Source organism: Varanus komodoensis, unplaced genomic scaffold (genome assembly GCF_004798865.1).
Source record: "Varanus komodoensis strain SLA01 unplaced genomic scaffold, ASM479886v1 scaffold48, whole genome shotgun sequence".
In the NCBI taxonomy this organism is placed as follows: domain Eukaryota; kingdom Metazoa; phylum Chordata; class Lepidosauria; order Squamata; family Varanidae; genus Varanus; species Varanus komodoensis.
This window is the reverse complement of record NW_025336059.1, coordinates 2,721,015-2,744,551: the sequence shown is the minus strand read 5'-3', so window position 1 is coordinate 2,744,551 and position 23,537 is coordinate 2,721,015. Positions and strand designations below refer to the sequence as shown.

Below are 23,537 nucleotides of genomic sequence, written 5' to 3'. Positions count from 1 at the left end.
AGTGTTTCGACTGGTTCTTCTCTTGAGCTCTGCCACTATTGCTGCAGACCTATGACACGGCCCTTTGACAGCGTTGTGGAGTCACTTGGCTTCACTGTGTTCCACACTGTGGTTTGCCCTTCCCATCAGCCCTCGTTATTGACACTGCTGGGTAGGGCTGATGGGAAGGGCAAACCTCACTTAAGTGTTTCGACTGGTTCTTCTCTTGAGCTCTGCCACTATTGCTGCAGACCTATGACACGGCCCTTTGACAGCGTTGTGGAGTCACTTGGCTTCACTGTGTTCCACACTGTGGTTTGCCCTTCCCATCAGCCCTCGTTATTGACACTGCTGGGTAGGGCTGATGGGAATTTTGGCTGAAGTATATAAAGGCCATGAGTTGACCTTAAAGATCATGGCTGCCACCACATTCCCGTGTGACTTCCCAGAGCCAGGTCCAGGTATATCTGCCAGCACACACACGCAAGTTATTTTCAGGAGGTCGAGGGTTCAGCACTTCTTTGCAAAACCCCACAGGCTAACCTATCTCACTTTTGGGCCACGACTGCAGTAGAAGAGAGGACCCATTTTGCCAACCCTTGATATGGCAGCTAGCACGCTGCCTCACTCCCACGCTTGTTTGAGCTTGCTGGCAGCACTGCCAGAAGCCCCTCTTGACGGAGAGCTGGATCTGAAGCCTCCTGTGTAGCCCCGTGATTCTCTGGCCTCTGCAGCTTCTCATGCAACCAGCAGCATAGCACCAAGACTCCAGTCCTAGCTAGGGAGCACCACTTATGCCGAAGGAGGGACCCCTTCCGGGAAGGCCCACAACCCTGTGGTAGAGCATGTGCGGTTCATGTGGGAGACCCCAGATTCATTCTCCTGCACCTCCATTCCAAAGTGATGAGGGAGACCACTCCCTGCCGTAGGCCCTCAGCCAGCTGAAGGAGACCGTTCTCAGCTTGGACTGTGGCCTGCTCCGTGTTAAGACTGCTTCTTGGGTTCCTGTCTTGGCATGTCCATCCCGTCTTCTCTAGCATGTTGGCATCATGAAGGTAACCCTCCAGACTCAGAGGCAGCACCTGTCTCCGCTCTACCCTGCAAACACTTTCCTGGTCAATCTCACGACCTCAGAGATGCATTGGTATGGATGTTTCCATGCTGGGGACAAGTGCTCTTACCATGGAGTCCAGCTCCAAAGTCAGAGCTTTCTGAACTTGGAACTGGATCTCTGAATAATCCCGTGGTCCTTTTAGGCACTATGTAAGGGCCGTAGGATTGTTCTGTGAGTGTGTTTAGATGTGGTTTAAAACCCCTGCACATTTGCAATATACATTTGTTAAAAGCATATATCCTTGCTTCCCCAGGAGCTGTAATGGATATCAGATCTTTGCTGACAGTTCACGTTCAGTTAAACTAAGTATCCTGCTTAATATGCAAAATGGTCCTTATTTTAATTTTTCGCACGGTTATTCATTACTACCTACCAGCCATTCCCATGTATTGTAGGAGAAAATGATTTCTGTATATTCCAGTGTATTGACTTTGTTCCATAATGTTCAAATTCATACAATTAAACATTCTGCATGTGCACAGAAATACCGAGAAGGTGTACCTTGGAGTTTGGATATCAGCGTGTTGTTCTTATATGTTGGTATTTTCAATTCCAGGTTGAAAAATTGGCTGACGCATTACAGCAGTCTTTCCCAACCTGGTGCCCACCAGTTATGTCCAGCTGTAACTCTGAACATGCCCTGGACAGCAACACTGGAATTGTAACTCAGCATTCCTGGAGGGCACCAGGTTGTTGAAACCTGGATTCTGGAAGCATGGGGACCTGACCATTTCATGATGCGTGAAAATCCCTTGGTCCCTGTTCATGCCTTTTCCCACATTGTCTACACTTCTTGTACTTGAAGATTCACAACATCCCTTTATGCTCAGGTCTTCCAAGGTCATACCGTGGTATCATTCAGTGCATTTCAGGATGCATGTTCAGAGCCATTTAATCTGAATTAGCCCTCATTAACCACTGTTTATGTGCTACATCAAGCTTAATTTAAGAAGTAGCAGACATAGATATGCCCTTTTTGGGGGGGTTATAGCCATGGGAAAGTTGGCAGTCTAATCTTAGTAAGTAAATGTCAGTATGCAACCAGGGAGTTGTAGTTCTGGGGTTCCTGTGCATGGTGGTGTAAATACCTGTCCACCCACATCATGCAGAGTGTCCCCTTTCCCGCTACATACTCAAGTTTACTTGGCCCTTTGCCACATTCATTTTCTCTCCCTATTCCCACAAAGGTATTGCATAAAGCAAGCAATAACCATACTTTATCAATGGGATTTTCTCATTCGATTAAGGCAGAAAGTTCCCTAGATAGTTCTTAGATATGTGATACATCATTTTATGGGCTTGGCCAACACCGTCTACTGAAAAAACTGAGATGGACGCTGTAGCACTTGGAGATGCAAATTCGTGGTGTCAGGCTTTGGTTATGAAAGTAAATCTAGGCTCATGCATAGAACAGTGTTTTCATTCTGCGTGTGAACATCCAAGCAGCAGCCTCAAATTTACTCTCATGTTTGAAAAGGAGATTAATTGTGAGCCAGCGCATCTATTCTGGACACTTGCTGTCCAATAATCTCCTTTATGCAATGCGTATAAACTTGGATTTTCTTTCACATGGGTGCATAAAGTTTAATATGTAAGTTTATGGGGTTATTTATTACCAAATGGCCAACTATTTCCAACCTGTGAATTTGAAAGCCTTGTTGGCGATGCTTCTTTTGCATCAGTGGCAGGGAAAAGAGAAAGAAACATTTGCACAAATGCCTGGGAAAGAGGTTTCTGGATGTGGAACTGACAGGCAAATTGTGAAGGCAAAAGTGCATCTTCTGAGTTTGGGAATTGCTTCTCAGGTGCATTTGGCCATCAAAAGCCCACAGAAGTCTGCATTGCCTCTCCAGTTATAGCCTGGCAATCTCCAGTTGTATAAATTGTGTTTATATGATGTTCTTACAAACATAGCATGTGTATAGAGCAGTGTGATTGTTTAACTTTCAGCTGGTGTTGAGGTAAACACTGCCCTGAAAGTAATGTTTATATTAGGAAAACATTAAACAGTCACAGAGGACAGATTTAAGTTGTCGTGTGCCATTGACAATAAATGTTGGTAGAAAGATCAGACATTAGAATAAAAATAGCTCTGGCTTCATAAAGGCATTTTCCTTTAATGTATGAAATAATGAAACTGTATTATTTTTGTCAATAATACATTGAACGAGTAAGTGCTGTATCCAATTCTGATTAAACCCTATAAAAAGGGTCTGTCTTAATCATGGGAAGTAAGCCTCCAGAAATCCTTAAACTGTAATTACTGATGCACAATGAAGTTTTGGAAACTAAGCTGTTTATGTGGGTTAATCATGGTATGCATTGTACAGTCTTTGCTCAGTTACTGTGCAGGATCGGTCTGGCAAATGTTCTCCTGAACACAGACACCACTGAATAAGTCAGTCTGATAAGTATTTAGCATAATTAATGTTAATCCTCCATAAATTGAGTTTATGCAGTGATTAATAGCAGGCTGAAGCTCATGTAACTCTTGAGCCATATATCAGTTTCACTTTTCTAGGGTTCAAAATACTCGTACAGTAATTTAGCATTGATTAAACCCTTTCTTAGTCACTCACTGGAAGATTTCAGAAATATATCTTTAAAGTAGATGCTGACAAGTTTGTTCAAAGAACATTTCTGTGGCAAAGTAATCTGTCAGTTTAGGCTTGTTCTGTTGCAGCGTACTTCTACTATAACTTGCCTGGAAAGGAAGGAAGTTACACCCTGTTTAGGATACTTCCTTCCTTCCGTTTGTTGTTGTTTTTAATTTGAATGAATGTAATGTGTCATAAGAACACACACAGTTGCAGGTGGGAAAATATTTTGATACATCAGTCTGCAGGTTAAAGTGTTCCTGGATCGCTCAGGAGATACATGTGTTGTCAACTTCTTAGACATCCAAAAATCAACAAATGCAATTTATGCTAATTAGTTTAATAAGTACTTTCACAAAATTAAAAGTGTCTTGTGCTTCCTGTTTTGTTTTAATAGCATTAAGATATTGCAGGTAATCATGAAGGTCTTTGTGGGATGTTTACAGTTAGTTTGGGGAACTCTCAGGCCGGGAAAACATCAGTACCTAGGAACTGAACTATCTTTTCTACCTGTAGTCAGAACAACTTCATGTGATGTTGGAGAAAGATAAGGAATGAGTTTGTAACAGTTAAAATGAGCAGCTTATTTATAAGGGAAGATGCAATCTCTTACACATGATTAAATCACCCTGTTTTGCTCACATCAAATGGTTTACAGTTTTTGGGGTTTTTTGGGTGGGGGCGGGGGTTGTTTTTTGGTTAGCTATTATAATGTGTTCACAGCTCAGACAATCCCAGCAGATAAAATTTTAAGGCTTTGCCTTCATTAGTAATTTGTCGCATGTGTACCGCAAGTACTTCCCAGATGCTTCTATGATGTCAGCAGGAAAATGAAGCTGTTGGATGTACTCTGGCATATGTTTCCCAAGCTGCTGAGCTGTTTCAGAGCATTTTCATTGTGCCCAGAAGTAAGGATTAGTGCATGTAAGGCTTATGAAGATATGTGAAGCACAATAAACAGAAATATTACCTCTAAAATGGAAGTGGACCATTTTACCTTCATTGTACGCAACATCAAATTAGCTAAAAATCTTTTGGCTGTTTTATAATGTATCACCAATCTCATAGATTCTACTAAACAAGGGCCATTTATCTCATGTGCTTGTAGGCTGTCAACTGCTTTCGAGTGAGGAGCTTGCCAGCACTATCCTCAATTCCTGTGCTACGTAGGTATAAATAGGAATGCCCTTTCTGGCTAGGAAACATTTCTTCGTGATTGAAAGACTTATAACCACCCAGAGAGCTTGGCTGTGGGGTGTTACAGAAATGACATAATAATGGTGGTAAATGATAAATGGGTTAAGAGTCCTTTCTACACTTCCAAAGTTTTCTGATCTTCTCTTGTTGAGCACGTCTTCCCAGAGTATCACATCTCCTTTGGGATGAACCTCAACAAGCCAATCATTCAACCCATTTTGAGCTTGTAAATTGTAAATGCATCCAAAAAACTGAGCAGAAAATGCTGTGTTTACATAATCAGTAAGCATCTGCATTTGAGATCGTGATGTGGGTTGTTTGGAGCATTTTGAATCAGACATTTTGGAATTTTTTTCCCTAATGCAAATTATTTTAATCTGCACACTTGTATTGGAAGCCCTAGAGAAATTGAATTTAACATGTTTGTTGTTTGCCAAATATAAGTAAAATAAAGTTTAAAAATATTTTTATTGGAATACTTGTAAAAATGTAAAGACTTCCCTTACTTTGTTTAGATTTAAGGGGGAAAATCCAAAAATTGAGAAGCCCAGAACTTTGCCTGATATACTGACAAGTATTCATCTGTTTCAATAGAGTTCGGCTCTTTCACTGAAGCTATTGGATCACCTTCAATTCCACTGTGAATATTTCTTTCATTTCATTTTCAGAGATGATAATCTAAAAAGCATAATTTGCAACTTTGAAACTGCCAAGTTTGGCTAATGTGTTTGCAGCGGACATGTATTCTCTGTTACTAAAGAACTCATGAAGCAGAACATTTTCCACAGAAATATAAAAGCTCTGAAAGACTTTCTGCCCCACATCACTGATCTGAGATTCTTGAACATCTGCCCACCTTGTTAGGCAGAAGCCATGCAACATTTTGAAATTGAGGGGATATTTAAAAAATAAAATTGGGTTTAGTTCCTGTTGTTTGGGGGGGGAAATCCCACTGACCACGTTCAACTTCTCGGGCATGCCTACAATTGCCCCTAGTTGTAATTTTAAACAATATCTGCTTGCCTGCCTAAGAACACCTAAGAACACCTGTAATCCTGAAGAAGAGACTTGGATGGAGTCATCAATCCACTGTTAGGCTGCTGGGCAGCGACTTTTATTTCTTTCAGCAATTATTTCTTCCAGGGAAATCATAACTCCAAAAATAGAGTGCATTGTGGTATGTTAATTGCTACAAGTGTTGCCATTGCTTTTACCAATACAACATTGCATTCTGTCTTTCATCATTCTCAAGGAAGATGTGTGAGCTACGGGGAGTGGATTTTTGATGAGATATGTCATTCCCCTTAACCAAACATGGTTGAATGTGGAGCAAACCCCAAGAGACTTAAATACGATATGATGGCTTGAAGTGGCATGTAGTGTATGGTACATTATGGTACAATTGCAGCTATTTTTTATCTAGCTAAACATTTTGGTTGCATATTCAAGCCTTGAAGGCAGTATGGAATTGTACTTCTCTCATCTGGAATTAACAACAGCTATTAAAATGCTGAAAACATTGGGTTGCTGACAGAATATAATAGAAGCAAGCTTTCTTCACTGACAGTGTGAAGTTGACAAGACTGTAATAGACTGCCTGTGCCTTAAGGACAGAAGAGTTCAACAATAATTCACAGTTAACCTGACTCCATGTGGTCAGCCAAATTACCGAGGGGAGTTCTTGAATGTGACTGCATGAATATTCCTGATGTGTTTTGAAATCTTTTCATGAAAGAAGCTATAGAAACGGTAAAATCATAACCAGGAAAGGAAAACGTTTCCTGTTTGGGTTTATAAACTGTAAGGTATAGAAGGCTGCAAGGGTTTTTTTCCCCCCCTTTTTGTGAGAACTGTGAAAGCTTTGTCTAAAAACTGAATTAGCCACTTACAAACCCCAGATGGAACAACCATTGGAGAATTCAGCCTGAAGTCAAATGTAACTGAAATCTTACACCAAGGGGCCTGTGAGTCCCCGAGAAGCTTGGTATGTCCCAAAAAAGACGAGACATTAAATATTCCAGATCTTGCTGTTCAATTATAAATGGATAAATATTATAGGTTCGGTATTATTGGCATCTCTCCAGGGAGGTGAATTAATGCAGTCTCCAGCTGCCTGTGGTTGAAGGTCATGATTCCTGTTGAATGAGAACAAAGTAATCAGTAATGTAGAGATGGATTTTCTAATTTCAGTGCTCTAATGTTCATGAAGGTTCTCAGTGTAAGTTAATAAGGCTTAAAGGAGCAGCATCTTCAAGTACCTTCTCAGTGTTGCCTGTACTGCAGCCATTACGCTTCCCTGTGTTATTGCAGGTTTTAATCTTGTGTAACAAGATTGTTCGAGTTTTTAAACTCGGTGTTTGTAAAACGGTGTCCTTTTGCTTTGTGCTTCTGTCATTGCCTTTGTTCTAGAAAAATCTGAGAGTTTGGGAACCCTGGAATTGCTCTGTGAGGATATCAGTAATATAAGGCTTCCTCGAAAGAGAACATAACCATTGGTCTCTGGTAATCTGCAGCTGCAACAGACTTGGGGAAAGACTAGGATTCTTTCAGTTGCATTGGCTTAGTTACAATAGATCTGGATGGGCAACTTGTGGTCCACCAGATGCGTTTGTTTACAACTTCCATGGTAGCTAGGGAGTTATAGGCCAAAACATCTGGAGGATCACCGATTGCAATAGATATACAGCACTGTTAAATGCTTCATGTTGTATTTCAAATATTTAATATGTTTCAATGGAGGTCATATAGTTCTGTTTATTCTTGCTGATTTACTGCATAAAGGTAAGTGTAAAATACTGCATATATAATCGGTTGTGGTGACTAGTTGGCAAAGTTCTGCAAACAGGTGAGGTTCAGTTTTGTCTAGAGATTTTATCAGGGGTCTAAATCGCTTCATTACATGGGCCTATTTCTTTTTAGCCCAGTGATTCATGGCAGCAAGTGGAGCAGACACTGAAAATTTAATACGCATCCCAATGAAGTGGTGAATGAACTAGACCAGGGTCGCCAGGCCTCTCCAGTGCAGGAGTACCCATTTTGTATCATCTTTACATATATGCATATGTATCCATGGCAGTGAATAAATACAAAATGTACGCAATATTCTAGCAATTATGCATAGGCTTCCCCAAAAGCAGGTTTTTATATGCCACCTATTGAATGTTTGTAAAGTCCTCTGTTCTTTGCATTATAGGAGATGAATCTTAGTTGTCAAAAGGGCACCCAGAATTCATTTACATTGACCCTTCGTTAATTTTCATGAAGCAGGTGAAGCATTTAAAAGAGCTGTATAATGGTGAAAATTAAAAAATATTCTGGTACAAATTTATTGGTGGAATAGACTCCTCCCAAAAAAATAACTACTGGATAGTCCAAAGCATATGTAAAATTGTAGTGAGACAGTTTATTAAAGAGATGTTGTATTTGGTAGACAGGGAACAAAAGTTTTTGCTGAATAAGATACAGCCTAAAATCCATAGAAGCAACAGGCAAACGCCAAAGCAGCAGTCAAGCAATCAGCCATTTTATGCTGATGGTGAGAACAATTTCTCAAATACCCTCCAAGTGCATCTGGAGGGCTACAGGTTCCCTACAGACTTGCTAGTTTACCACATCTGAGAGAAGCAGTAATGGCCACCATGCTGGATGTGATGGTTCTTCTTTGTGATCTCATTTCAAATCATCTTGTAATTTCCTTCATGATGACAACATGAAATCTGTTTAGAGCTTCATTTTGCTTATCCTGACCTAAATACGTGAGGCAGTCACCAGCACGCTTTTGATGCTAGTTGAATGACTGCAAGCACTAGCAGGGAATTAATTCAGATTCCCCAAATGGGGAACGGAGGCTGACATTGCCCAGCAAATTCTCTGCTGAGCAACCCATGGAATTCAGCTCTGCTTCCCTGAAACCATTATGACTCTTGGTGAACTGTATAATGAGCAGTGCTCCAGGCCCTGGTAGTGGCTCAGCTGTTGTACAGCTGTCTTGCTAAGCATTGCTACTTGTTTTTGGGACCTTAGTCATCGAAACACACCCTACGTCCCCCACCCCACACCAAAATATCCTGTTACCAAGTATTTTTGGATTTTGTTTCTTGGGAGTCCACGTGTAGTTGAACATTTCAGATTTTGAGTTGCAAGGAGAACCCTTACGCATGGCCTTGGTGTCCTTGGGATCAAGGTTACAAGGCTTTGTGCTTAGCTCTGTCACTGACTAGGGTTTTGCTTTCAAATGTGTTCACTTTTCCCATTTTTAAGATACAGAAGTTAGGGACAAGAAAATACAGGCAAAGGATTGGATTCAGACTGAAGTCAAGCACATGTAATTCATGGAACAAGTTAGTTGTGACTATCCAAAGTCCCAGTGGTTCTGCTGTGAGTAAAGCAGCGTTAAACAAGACTGGCATCAGCAAACCGATGAAACTAGAGTGGCTACCATCCTTGGGTTAACTGGTGAAGGAGAGAAGCTGTTCTTCTTTGGTCAGTTACATGTCACTTTCTTAGCTAGTAAAGCTGGAACTGTGCAAGATATGAATGAGTTTCTGTAAACAATAGACGGCTATCCTTATGCATTTAGGGTAGATCACAGTGTTTAGCCTGGATACTTTGCCGTGTAATTATAGAAGGCAAACAAATCTGTAGGTGCTATTGGTTTCAAGGATGCTTTATTGATACTCCTGTTCAAAATAGCCCTTTCCTAAAGTAATGTGAGATGGTGCAACTAACTTTTTTTTTAAAGAAAGGAGTGGCTTATCAGTTTGTTTATTTCAAGCCCTTCCTCCTGTGTTCCACTAATCTCTGATGCAGTCTCTCCTCCTGATTGTAGGATTAGTTTCACATCTTTCCCAGAGGGTTTGTGGGATAGTAAAAATGAGCTGCCACTTGGACTCCGCAGTCTTGGCCTCCTGACTGGGAAGAGCACGCGCTCCTCAAATCAGCCATTTTGAAAACTCCGTTCTGAGGGGCCTTGAGGTTTCTTGGAAGCTTTCTGGGCTCTGATCAATAATGGTGGACCAGTTTGCCCGCCTCCTACTGAGCTTCCCTGAAATGTAGTGGAGTACTGACTGTGGTCTGGAGCATCCATTAAAATCTCACCTTGTGAATTCCAGAGGTCAGTATGAATAAACTGTGCCCCACTTTCTCATCTAGAACACGCAACAGGAGCCCAGAGATTTCCAGGCAGACAAATTACTAGAGGAAAGAGTGAAGTTGTTTTAAACCTGTTGATTTTAATCCCACCCATGCAGGTTTTGTTTTGCACGATGGCAATACAAGTTGTGCCCCATAGCTCTATAAGATGGGTTGAATCCAGAGACAAAGTCACAACCTTGAATTTGGAAGGGCTGAGTGGGGCTGTCGTGGACTGGACATGTCGGAGCGCTTTCACCCATTGGAGATGACTCAGTGGCACATAACTGTACATAGCTATACTTCATGATGAAGGACTTCACATCATGGGTGTTCTTAAAAATACTGCGTGAGGTGAACTTGTCTGCAGGCTATATCATGTCAGGCTGCAGAAAGGGATTCACCTGACAGGATGTTTGTCCATATCTGTTGGGATCGCCAGTGTGGCTTTGCGGTTAGAACGCTGGACTGGGACTAGGGAGATCCAGGTTTAGTCCCCACTCAGTCATGGAGCTCCTGGGGTGACTTTGGGCTAGTCACTCACTCTCAGCCAACTCTACCTCACAGTCTTGTGGGGATAAATTAAAAGGAGGAGAACCTTGCAAGAGGGAGAAAGGCAGGATATAAATGCAATATAATCATCATCATCCCTCCTTTTTATTGTTCGCTGTTCTAGAGCTGACTAGATAAGGAACATTATACAAATGTTATAAATAAAATAAAATGCCAAAGTAAACAGATACAGAAACAAGCCTATCAGGGGAGATCATTGAAATGCCATGTCTCGTGTGTGTAAGGAATTTTGTGTCTCTTACGTTCTATAATGCAAGCCTCCACCTACCCTATGAAATTGTCCATTCCAGGAGCAGCTTTACCTCTTTATCTGCTGCTCTGAAAACCAGGCCTTTGCTTCTTATCCTCACAGCAACTTTCCACAACATTCATTGTCCATATGCCTGATGTTCTTCAACCCCCCACCCCCCACCCCACCGCAAAAACGTGCTCATGATTTTTTGCTAGGTCTGATCTTTAGAGAATTCTAGTACTATAATCAGAATTAGGGAAAATGTGTTTCTGTCCCCCAGCGTACTGCTGTGAGAGCTGGAACCCAAGACTATGGGCTATGTCATAGTTTGACTGTCAGCCAAGTGACCAGGTGCATCCACATATGGGAATACACAAGCGCTTGAGAGAATTAAACAAGGTGTCAAATTCATTGTGTAAAAGGATACAGTGGCTGAAATTCCAGCTTCTGCTTTGCCTGCATTCTTTGAAAACAAGTCTTTTATTTTCCAGCCAAGGTGGACTATAAAGTCGAAAATCTTATTTCCATTAACGCTTCAATGTGTTCAAGTTGCAGATAGCCAGTATTTATACTTTATCGGGGGCTATAATCTCTGGGCAGCAAGGGATGCCCGATTCCGATGCTCTTTGTCTAATTGCTTCATTGAGGCACCGTAGGCAAAATGTAGTAATAAAACTTACCTCCCTTTGCTCCTGCTTGGCTACGTAGTTGCTTCTAAATGATTTCCACCTTCTTTTGATTATCTTCTGCTTTCTAATGATAGAAGCTTTCCTTCAGCCCCTGAGAAATGTTATTTTGTATTTGAAGAGCAAAACTATTGAAACTGGTATAGAAAGAAAGTATAGAGAAGGCAACCCGTGCTTTTCAGTAAGACAGCTCGTGAAGCCGAGTTACCTAAAGTACCTTGATCTGTTTCGGAATGTATCTGAAAATCAATGCTTTGTCTCTACAGGGTGGCTTTTTTATTTTTTTATTTTTGGGTGCCTCCAAGCTGGGATAACAGATCGGAACCAAGGACCTCAGTGAGCCTCCATTCGTCTTACATAGCAAGGTAGGCTGCAGCATCACATTATAATTATACTTACATACTGTACTTTTTAACAGAGTAAGCCCAATATTTTGCCCTAAGTTTTGCTGATTGAGGCAAAAGTGGTTATTAATCTTTGAGATAACCTTTTGCAAAACGTGTCAGCTTTAGTCCTAGGTGTGTGCGTGTGTCTCAAGGTGCGTGACCTGCCTTGGTAGAAGTAGCTGGGCCTGGAGCATTTTGGTCAGAGAAGTCAGCTTCAGACCTTGAAATGATTGACGTGTGGGCCGATTGCATTATTTGCTGTTATCATAATGCATGTTAGAGGGTGGTGTAGAAAAAACTTGGGCAGGAGAGCTTTCAGGAAGAGCTGCCATTGACTGGATGTGTGCCTTTCCATCCAGCCAACTTTTCTGCATCTTTTGATGCAGAAATGCAGTTTCAATTCCAAGTATTACGTAGTTCAGATTTATTCTGTACTGGAAAGCAGAATAGCCTGCTTGCTTTTGCACAGGTGGCTTTGGAGTGTATTACGCCAGTGCTCTAGCATCTGTGTTGGTTTCATGTTGTCCTTGGGGCCAGCTTCAGTGCAGTAGTTAAAATGACTTGGGCTCTGCATATCCAAGATACCACCGTCAGTCACCTCTGTGTTCCATATCAATGTTTAAAATAGATTAGTAACGCCCTTTTAAATACACGCACCCAGTTCGGACTGCAAGAGCATGTAGAAGGATGTTCTGGTGGCTGTCCCTGAGCAGCAGTAGTCATCATACTTGTTATTCATAATAAAAATATGTGTATACTGCTTCTAATTTCAAACAACTGCCAAAGTATTTTACAACAAAATGGAAAACAGAGAAACCAGTCCACACCTAAACAAGCAGCCGTATCATGAGACGGGTACAAAGATTGGTTAGGAGAAAGCCTAAATAAACAGACCCTTTTAGTAAAGACCTAAAACACACCTGCATGGAAACTTGATGGAAATCAGAGAAAAGCTTCTTTGGCAGGATGGGTGCCACTGCAGAGAAGGCTCATTTTCTCCCTGTCATTGCCTAACAGCTGCAGCACAGACAAAAGAACTATATTTCTATGGTTTCAGAATGACTTCCCTTGAAGATTCAGCATAGCAAGAGTTTCTGAGTGCCTTCTGAAAGGGATGTCAAATGTCTACCAAGAGTAGAATAGGGTAATGTCCCTTGACAATGACTGGCCCTGAAATCCTTTTTGAAATGCATAAATAGGCAGCTTGAGTTTTCAGAGTGAGGTCCAGACCCCTACCATCTCCTTGCACTCCCATTTTTCTGTGACCTCATCTTCAAAACCATATAGTAGCAAGGATCGGGCAAGGAAGATTAACTTGATGGTTTATGATTCGCCTTCCTCGGGTTGACCTTTTGGTCTATTTTTGGCAAGTTTGCTGGTTGATAGCAATCTGCCCTTGCACAGACAGTGATTCAAGGTCTTTGTACCAGAAAGAGCTTTTCTTTTGTCCAAATAACAATAACTCTAGCCTTTAAGGACTGAGAATAATGTAAAAGATTTCCCATTAGTACTTCACTATCGTAAGGTGTAAGGTTTCAGGCAGCTTTATTGGACTAGCATCTTGTTGGCAATGCAGGAAAAAACTGCTATCCAGCTGCAACCCAAACTAAATCATAATTGTACAATGATTTTGGTTTCACTTCTTCCCATCATTTAGTTTTATTCTCCTCACTTTCACTCTTATTTTCATACTTTGTTCCTGTCCTCGCTTAGGAAGGAAGTGAAAGCAGGATTGTTGGCATTTAATATAATGTAACCTGCTGAAATTGTGCAAAAGAGTGTGTGTTTGTGTGTGGGGGGGGTATCCTTATAGCTGGTGCCACCTACTGGAAGGTGAAATGAGAACTATTTTTATTTGTGCTTTTCAAACTGCTTACATTAGGCTTCATCTATGTGCAGAGTAAAAGTGCCTTATTTTTCAGTTTTCAAAGTGGCTTTGTTCGAGTAACGCCCCCTGTACTGTGCTGGCATGTATAATACACTCAGAAATCCTGTCATGCTAGCACTGCTTCTTGCCACCCCTCGCACAGAGGCTCTGAACCTGGGCTAGACCAGTGAGTGTGTTAGAAGCATTTGGGCGTTAGCAGCTCTCCAAGACAGAGTTCCATAACTGTGGAACAGCCGCCAAAATACCATTCTGTGGGCCACAGATCAACAAGGTGAGATCCCAGGTAGCGCAGTCACGTTTCTTAGGTGTCATGACAAACAGCTGCTTGACCTTGAAGCAGTTCAGACTTAGACACCTGATGGTGTCAGGAAGGTGTAACCTGTGCCATCGTGCTGTAACTTGTACAGTCTCTGGCAAGATTGAGTCAGTCTTGATTCCTTTGGAGAATTTGTTTATTGGATTAGAGGTCTTTGCATTTCGATCCTCTTAGTGGAGTTTTTTGGGGTTCATTCAGAGAATGTTGGGGATGCTACTGTGATGGGCACTAAGGTTTCATACAGCCCCCACTGTCTCTCCCTGCTGCTGCTGCTGCTGGATTTCCCGCGGTAGAAAAAGAGCACTGCCCTGACCTGTTGAAGCTGCTCAGCAGTGCTCTAGACCGTTTAATGCACTTTATTCTGGCGGAAGATGAATTCACTGAGGGCAGTTGGCAAGCAGGAGGCCAATGGGCGCCATTTTCCTTTCTCCGTCCGTGTCAGACAGCAGCAACATTGCAGGGCGTCTCAGCCAGATACTTCACCTCAGTCTTCCTGTGTGTGTTTTGCAGGTGGTGCCCTGCATGTTCTTTCCGAGGAGACATTGCTGATTGCTCCTCCTGGGCGGTTCGCCACTGAATGTTCTCATAGCCTGCAGTCACCAGGCAAACAGGTAATATTGGCTCTTGCATTGTCCCACCGTTCCTTGCTCCTTTTCTGGCTGTGAGCTGTGACTAGCCCACTCTGGTCTGAAGAAACTGGAAGGTGGCATGACCGGGCTGTCGGCTCTGTGCAGCACTGTAATTTGACTTCCAATCACGAATCGTTATTGGTAGCTCTGTGCAGGCTGCATAGCACCCGGGTCAGATGCTTCTGCTAATTTAGAACTAAAGTCACAAAAGCTCCAGGAAAAGTGACTTTACCATGTGGTAACTTGCCTTCGTGTTGAACACGTGTGCACACAGGCTGTAGCAAGGTAATGTACTCTCCTGCCAATTTTTTTCCCACAGGAAGGAGTGGAAAAATACTTCCTCCATACACAAAACAAACTTCTCTGTTTTGCTAAATTGCAGTTCTAACTGAACACTCCCCAAAGGTCCAATGTGATGAACTTGTCCGTGACACTTCCTGACAGGGCTGAATGGTTCATATGGAGGATCTAGACCTGACTAGTCAGTTCTTCTGGGCAGGATCATGATGGTTTCAAACTGTAGATGTTATTCCACGTCTCTTCTTATCTTTGCTTGTTGTAGTAAACGTTTTTGTGTTGCTCTTTTTTGCTGCTGCTGAATATTTAGGAGTCTCTGGAATTGGGGAGAGGGGAATGAACCGTGAGGGTGTCCCCGGGAAGAGTCCGGAGGAGATGTACATTCAGCAGAAAGTGCGAGTCCTGCTTATGCTTAGGAAGATGGGATCAAATGTAAGTACTGGGCAGCTTATAGAAGTTAAAAGTCCAGGAATGTACTTGCTGTCTAGAACATGATGCCCATGTTTGTGGCAGAGGGGTGGGCAACTTGTTGCTCTTTCGATGTTTTGACTTAGGACTCTTGTGAACCCTCAGGACAGGCTATGTTGACTAGGCCTGATGTGGGGAGAGAGAGTCCTCCATCTTCCAGTTTAGAAAACCTTCACATTTGCTTCCCTGGAGGTTTTCTTATGGGAGATTAAAGTAAATGGCAAGTGGCAAGTGCGACTGTGGCTTTCTAGAGCAAATCTTACTTGGATACTGGTGTTGATAATATTGTCTTCTGTTTGGCTTTGCATCTGAATTTTTAGATAAAGGGGTAATTGCAGTTTAAATTATATAAAGTAGTATTGGGTTCCCGCCTCCTGACCTGCTGCTAATTTGTGGGTGCTAATTGCATCTAGGTTTCAATAATGTTTATGCCCCTTCTCCAACTTTTGAAGCATAAAACTAGAAAAAGACATTGTGTGATAGCACTTGAGAGATACAGAGCATATAATTCGGCAGCTCATGCATTGGTTCGCTGCCAGCTAATATGAATGCTTGTGAACTTAGGGGTATCTAACATAATTAGCGTTTTGGACCTCTTTGGACACACAAGGATTTCTAATTCGTTGTCCAGAGAGTCATCCTGGTTAATTTGGCGGGGTAGAATTTTAATCAATAATCAGGCAAAATGTCAGTCAATGTATAGTTGCGTAGCTAGTTTAAAAAATCATTTCAATCGCGTTCTACACATTGCTTCAAATTCCTTGGATCATTTGATGTGTGTTCCATGCTCCTTTGATGAAACAATGGTTTTGTCACTCCTGCATATTTTACGAGGTGGCTGAAGATGGGTATGAGTGACAGCAAAGAGAACTGCACAGAAATGTAAACAGACATAAACCCTGTTACTGAGTTTACCTTCTGCCATATTGTGGATTGACCATGCTTTGTCCTTTTCCAGTTAACCACCAGCGAAGAGGAGTTCTTGCGAACGTACGCAGGGGTAGTGAATAGCCAGCTTAGCCAGCTTCCTCAGCATTCTATTGATCAGGGTGAGTAGCCACAAAAAGGAAGAGGTGTAAGTTTTCAAGCCCTGGTGGTATTGATAAACTGCTTAGATCTGGCTTTTAATTTATTCTTAAACTACAGTTCTGAGGCTGGGTTCTTTTTTAGAATCAGTTGGGGGAAGAGAAGGGCATTGTGAACTCGGCACTAAAATCTAAAATGCTGCAGAAGAAGATAATTTGGATTTTGTGCCAAGGAAAAAGTTAGTTCTTGTGCTTCCACAAACTAGTCAATGTGCTATTGCTCTTGTCTGTTGTAGAGGATCTATGAGAAGCACTGAAGCTTCATGTAAGGTACTGGATGCTTTAACTGTGTTCTTCTTTCTGGCTTAGGAGATGTGCCAAGGATTACCCACATATTTTGAAACTGTTTTCAATCTCGGGGATAAGGACTTGCTCTTTGAAAACCCCGACACTCTCATGACATTAAATTCTGAGCCTAGTAGAAAGTTCATTGTTTTTTGCTTTATTGGAATACAGGTGGCCCTAGAAAAAAAAGAACTCACCCAGTCTTATGAAACATAGGCAACATAATCTATTAAGATGCTGCCATTCAGAGCACTTTAATGATGATGTTGATTTAAATGTCCTTGAGCTGCTTGAGGAATGAGAAGCAGCATAATGATTGATCAGTCAGCAGGAAGGCTTAGTGAAGGCCAGTCACAGGTTCTACGCTTTTGCATGATGGAACTTGGTTTTGATCATTTTCTTGGCCTTGAGCAAAAGTTGCAAGTGCCATCACAGAAAGAATCTTTAATTCTGACCCGTGTTCCCTTTGTATGGTGTTTGCAACCACATAACCAGCTTGAAAATTGGAAGTAGCTCTTGGAGTAGGATCTCGCAGATTAGATCATTCTTGGCACATCATTCCTAAACGGTTCTCGTAGGTGAGGCAGGAGATTTTCCCAGTAAGGTGCCAGTGAAAAATGTTTCACGGAACAAATGGAAACAGCATTTGCTCAGTTTGCACGTATACGGAATATTAAGTTAAGTTATGGCTTAGTTCAGACTTAAATTTCTGAGCTCTCTAAATCATAGCTTAATGAACAAGAATGAGCACTGTGACCACACACTAATGCCCTTCCTTCCTTCCTTGGCATGCTGATCCTGCTTATTTTAAACAGAGAATTACAGTCTAATGTCAATTTACCAACTCGAGTCATAGACATTAGGATTAAGATCTTGGCTTTCAGACTGACATTACAGCACAATGTTCCTTTTTAATTTTTGGGTTATTACAAACAAATGCAGAATTCTTGAATTGAAACATAGTATTTCAAGGATTTATTGAATTTATAGAATTAATTTAAAGGATTTTGGAAGCCCTTTCTCCTTTTCAGCAGATCAGAGCAAATGACTTCTGCAATACAACCCTTTATTGAGCTAGGCTGGCTTTGCCATACAGTGTGAATAACAGTACAGTTACAAACAACTAATACGATCAAAGTAATGATCTCTCTGAGTGAAGCTAGCTATTGCCCATGTCGGGACTTGATACCAGGAAAAGGTATCTGGGGCTGCATTGCTATGTATAGACAGCGTATTGCCAGATCCTGGTCGACATAATGGTTGTGTCTGTGGATGGTAGAAGAGTCGATAATGGAGTGATTTAGATTCAGTGTATTGCATTGATTTCAGCCGCTAAACTGAAATAAAACGATCTCAATAGCAACTTTAGCCACTAGATGGCAGCAGCTCATTAGAAAACTTAATACCAAGATTTCTTTGGGGTGCCTAAAATTAAAATATATCCCTTCTTCCAAAAACCTGTTTAAACATAGGATGTGTGTTTATCTCCTTGCATTTTGGGTATCTTTAAGTTTGAAAATTGCTTTCCAAGCACACTTTGGGCAGTAAAGTTCCATCTAAGCTCTCAAAACACTAATCTGATGGTTCCTTGGATCCTTGCTTTGGAGTTCCAGTTTCACATTTGCAAATGCCTAATTGGATTGCACATGGGTGACGATATTCACGGGGGTTGTTTCCTCCAGAGATCTGTCTGGTACTATTTAGAGCAACAACTCCTTTCCTGCACAGTTAAGACGCCTACGTGCCATTACAGTTTTCTTCATTTGGACATGTATTCTGCCTTTTGTATGTTCTGTTACTCTCCTCTAGATGGTGGTGGGGAATCCAAGGTGGTTGCTACCGGTGTCATGTGAAGTTATCATAGGATGCATAGACATGGGCAGCATATATACGGAACGGACTTAGCGGACCTCTGATCTTGTTTGTGCTGCACTGCCTCTTGCAAGTTTTGCCTTCCAGATAGGTGCACCATTTCCATTTTCAAGAGATTTAGGCGCTTGCCACACCATGTTAAAAGGAAATGGCTATAGAAGAGCGTGGGTTCTGTGGAGGAGTCCATAGCTGAGTGACCTGTCTGAGTCGTTTGTTCTAGAAACACGGATTAAAATTGTAAAACTCTGGAACACTCTGTTGGTGCTTCAGAACTATCCCTGTGTCAGTGGCGTTAACTGCGCAGTGGAAGATAATTAGAGCAGTACTTCTGTAAAGCAAGCTGTCCCTCTTGGAGACTTTGCCACTGAGGGATATTTTGAAACCAAGACTCCAAGGTTTGCTCTTCACCATGGGCTCAGAAGTAGAAAAGATCTAAAGAACGGAGGCATTAATCTATGTAAGTACATGCCTGGGGGAATGTTGGCTGCCTCCTTTCTCTGTCAGCTGTTTTGATCTATTCTGCATTAGCTCCTCCGCCTATTAAGGAGGGAGTAAAACAGCAGCTTTCGAGGGGGGCTGTGCTAAGCTGCTGCTTGTCAGATAAACCAGAAGGCTTCTTGCTCTTAGAACGCCTTGTGTAATAAAGAGCCAGGCCTGTTCTTGTCGCTTTGCTGTTTTCCGATGAAGAGGCTAGAATTAGGTTGTGCTGTGAGCTGTGTGCGTGACGGAGCCAGAAAACTGGATCTGTGTGGTCCATAAGTGGCTGTACCAGCCTTAGCTACTGCCTCCACAGTTGCTATAGTAACTGTGCCTTGTTGGTTCTTGGAGAAGGCCGGTTCCCTTGGGGAGTGCCGAGCCGAGCTGCAAGCACACTCTGTGCAGGTAGGCTGAGGGGCTGGTGTTGGAAAATAAAACCACTCAGCCTGCACTATTTTAGGGGGAGAAAGTAGTTCTGTTGCTTGAGGACAGAGGAGGGATGGTGACAATTTACGTTCGAGCTTTGGCTGCCTGCTTTTGCAGGGGTGGCAGAAAGGCGCGCTGTGCAATGCGTTCTCCCTTTCTAGCATTTGATCCGCATCTTCCTTTTTTATGCTAATGTGCCCAAAGGCGAAGGGTGTTTTGAAGACCCTGGGAAAACAGCTTTTGTAATCGTTCTAGATCCTTTAAGCTTCAGTGCACTCCATGTTTTAACTGCTCCTTGTTGAAAGATCACAGTCACATCCCAAAGGGGCAAAAATCTGCAATGTAAACAAGACTGACACTGGGACCATTACTGAAAATGTTCCAAGGAGCAGCCTACAGAGTTATAGTGGCTCCAGTTAATTAATTAGTTAATTAGAGATCTATTATAATATAGCAGGTTAAGTGTTGGCCGTAAATTGGGGGAAGATTGTGTCACATCCTTTCTCAGCCCTGGAACTTCCTGCGTGACTTGAGGCCATTGACTCTCCTTTAGCCTAACTTCCTGGACTAGGGTGGTCATGAGGATGCGGCCAAGGCAGGGCACATGCTCCCCTTGCCTTGAGGAAAAAGCATTTTAAAAAGAAATGGGAAAATGTAGCTTTATGACTATGTTTCTACTGAGACAAAGATGCACTTGATAGGGGACTTCAACGGCATACATTGTGCTGTAGAAAACACAGCCCAATTCCCATTGTCGGGACCTCTGCACAACACACCAAGCCACATTAACAAGTGTTCTGTTCCCGAGCTATAATTGTGATTCCTTCATTTGTCACGTCTGCCTTTTTCTAGCCCAGACACAGTTTGTGTGAATCGCTTGGCATCACTGTTGGACATCAGTTGAGAGTCTCAGCTGCAGCAGAACTGAGCAGCTCAAACAGGCCTGCGTAAACTGGGACATGCTGTGATGAATCACTGAATACGGATCTTCACAGGTTGCTTTCAAGGCGGTTTCTTCTGCTCAGCGAAGCCTGTGCCCAGCAGATACTCCCACTAGCGGATGTGGAGTTCGGGGACCACTTGCAGCCTTCTCTGCTGTTTGACCCCCTTTTCCAGTTTCTTCTTGGCCTTCCAGGCTACTCAGTTCCTTTAAAAAGGCTAATTGCACGGCCGCGAAAACAAAGCAGAGCCTTTTTCGTCTGTGCAGTGCCGCAGGACCTTTCGTGTTCTGCTGTAACAGGCTAACAAATACACTGCGACACACGTTTTTAATCAGATGTGTGAAGTGCTGTTCTCAGCTGGTAGGTACTTTATAGGCACATGGATGCAGAGGAAAAAGTTAAATATACAGTGACCTTTCAAAGCAGTGCTTGTGATAACCGAACCACCTTAGCAATATGAAGCAAATGGACGTATTTTTTCTGTACTGTATTTATATATAAATCATCTTATCAGTACTTTATTCCTTTCAAGGAGCTCCAGGAGACTTACATAATCCTTTCAATTGTATCCGCACAACCCCCCCCCCCCCCGTGAAGTAGATTAGGCCGAGAGTCTGTGACTGGCCCAAAGTCACCCAGGGGACTCCATGACTGAGTGGGGGCTAGAAGCTGCGGATTCCCCGTTCAGTGCTCCGACCACTGTGCCGCACTGCCATGCTGGCTCTTACGGTGGAACAGTCCCCAGATGAGTATAAACTGAATGTCCCACTCAGTCCTGCTTCTTCAGTATATGACATTGCCCCACATAGGAGGCTCCGGAACGGTGAAAAAAGGGAGTGCCTTGGAATGAAAGAGGGTCTATCGCCGTGGGGATAAGCATGAGAGCACTGGGAGGAAAGTGGTGGAAGCCACTTTGAGCTTGTTCTAAGAAAGAAGCAGGATATAAATCTAATAAAAGTAAATACTGGGCAATAGAATGCTATCCACCTGGAACCGCCATTTTAAGTCTTATGAGCCTTCAGCTTGTACGGTGAGCTTTAAAAGGGGGTGAGACAAATTCAAGGGGGAGAAGGCTGCCAGAAGCTGCTGGGCGTGATGGCTGTGCATTACCTGCGGCATCAAAGGCAGGGTGCCTGGCATCCATGCTCTCTTCGTGGGGGGCTCACAGGCAGGGACTTGGCTGCTGTGTGAACAAACCGCTGGATTGGATGATGCCCCCCACGCTTAGTCAGCCAGGTCTCTGCATGTGTGTTGCCTCAACATCATCAGCCTCCTTGTATAACAAAGGAGACTTTGAACAGGTCGGAAAGAACGCTGTGAGAAGGCCAGCGTACAACTCGCCTCACCTTGCTTCACCTGCACATAGATTAACACACCCACCAAACAAACAAAGAAAAGATCCAGGTGACGTCCTGTTGTTTTGCTGGCACAAGCTTTCCTCAGCTCACCCTGGAGGGACCGGCGTGTGATGTTAGAAGGCACTGACTGAATTTCCCTCTGGAATAAAACATGGGAAGAGCAGATGAGAGCAGGGTAGCTGGAGGGTGCCGCCGTACTGGGGAACAAGGCTGGGACCATGAAGAAACCTGAGGCCGCAGTCGGAAGCGAAGCCTGGTTTGCAGGGTGGGGAGGTTCTGCTTAGAGCTGGAGCAGCAGACACAGAGCTTCAGGTCCTGCTGTCTGGGACAGGCGACTCATGGCTGCTGCAGTTCACGTTCATGGCGATTTTCCTGCTGCCAAGGACGGGTGAAACGCAGGTTGCCTTTCAAGATGATGGGGACAAGCAAAAGCAAATGGCATCTTTAGCATGATGGCTGGGCCAGCAAATCAGCCAGATCCATTCTCTGAATAGTTTGGAAGTCTGCCTTTGGGGGGGGGGAAAGCCCCCCTGCTCCCCCCTCATCATTGGGCAACATCTGTGACCTAAAAGGAGAATTAAAGAACTGTTCCACCCGATCCCCTGGAGCCAATTTTGTATCAGTGTTTCGTCTCCACTGGCATTTTGTTATTTAGAAGAGCCAGCGTAGCACAGTGATTAGAGTCCTGGACTGGGTCCCAGAAACCCAGGTTCTGGCTTCCACTCTGCCGTGTCGCTCACTGGCTGACTTTGGGCCAGTCGCAGACTCTCAGCCTCGCCTCCTTCCCAGGTGAGGATGCAGTGCAGAAGAGCTTTGGGTAAACTGCCATGGGTTCCTCGCAGGAAGAAAGATAGAGCAGAAATCGAACGAATAGACAGACAGACCTGGAGAGGAGGAGAAGGGCGGGCAGGATATGCGTGCTAAGTAAGAGCGGTGTATTCTCTGCCACGTGGTGGGCGCCAGTCTTAGGATCTGAACCAACGGCTTTGTTTGAACATGCTGTGGCTTGAGCCTTCCCTTCAGCCCAGGGGTGGCATCATCCTCGTGCTTCCTGTGAGTCAGTGATGGGTGTGGATTCTTCAGCTGCTGCATGGAATACGCAAAACTTCCTGACCTCCAACAGCCTTTCCATCTCCTTGTTTGCTGCCAGAGCATATGGAAACAACCCCAGGTGTACACCTGAGCCTCCCACCCATCTCTGACACACACAGACCTCACCTTGAAATGGCTCGCCTTTTCAAGATCCCAGGCTGCGCCAGATTGCTTGCTTAGTCCTGCTTTCTGGGCAGTGAGTTCCCTCAGCTACCTTCAGAGAGGATTGCAATTACTGAGGCCTTGTCATTACAATGGTGTCTCCTGGAAGTGGTTCCCCCAGTAGAGTAATAGGTGTAATCAATTATTTTTACAATCTCAAAAAGGTTCTTAGTTTTAGAGACATTTCAGTACCCAAGCAGCCTAGGATGTTATCCCAGAGGACCAAGGTTGGTTTATTTACAATAAATATTTGGACAATTTAGGAGCCCTGAACAATCAAAGAGAATGACACGATGTATTATTATTATTATTATTATTATTATTATTATTATTATTATTATTATTAT

At 43.1% G+C, this 23,537-nt stretch overlaps 1 protein-coding gene across 1 annotated transcript in view; it reads left to right on the top strand.

Moving 5' to 3' along the window:
• The window catches only part of CTNNBIP1 (catenin beta interacting protein 1), a 31,562-nt gene that overhangs the window by 2,020 nt on the left and 6,005 nt on the right, over positions 1–23,537 (top strand). Inside the window, exons 2-5 of the mRNA XM_044445450.1 lie at positions 11,775–11,873; positions 14,609–14,709; positions 15,335–15,456; positions 16,451–16,541. Coding sequence (XP_044301385.1) covers positions 15,361–15,456; positions 16,451–16,541 — 187 coding nt within the window. The 5' untranslated portion in view covers positions 11,775–11,873; positions 14,609–14,709; positions 15,335–15,360. The remainder of the gene's footprint in view (positions 1–11,774; positions 11,874–14,608; positions 14,710–15,334; positions 15,457–16,450; positions 16,542–23,537) is intronic.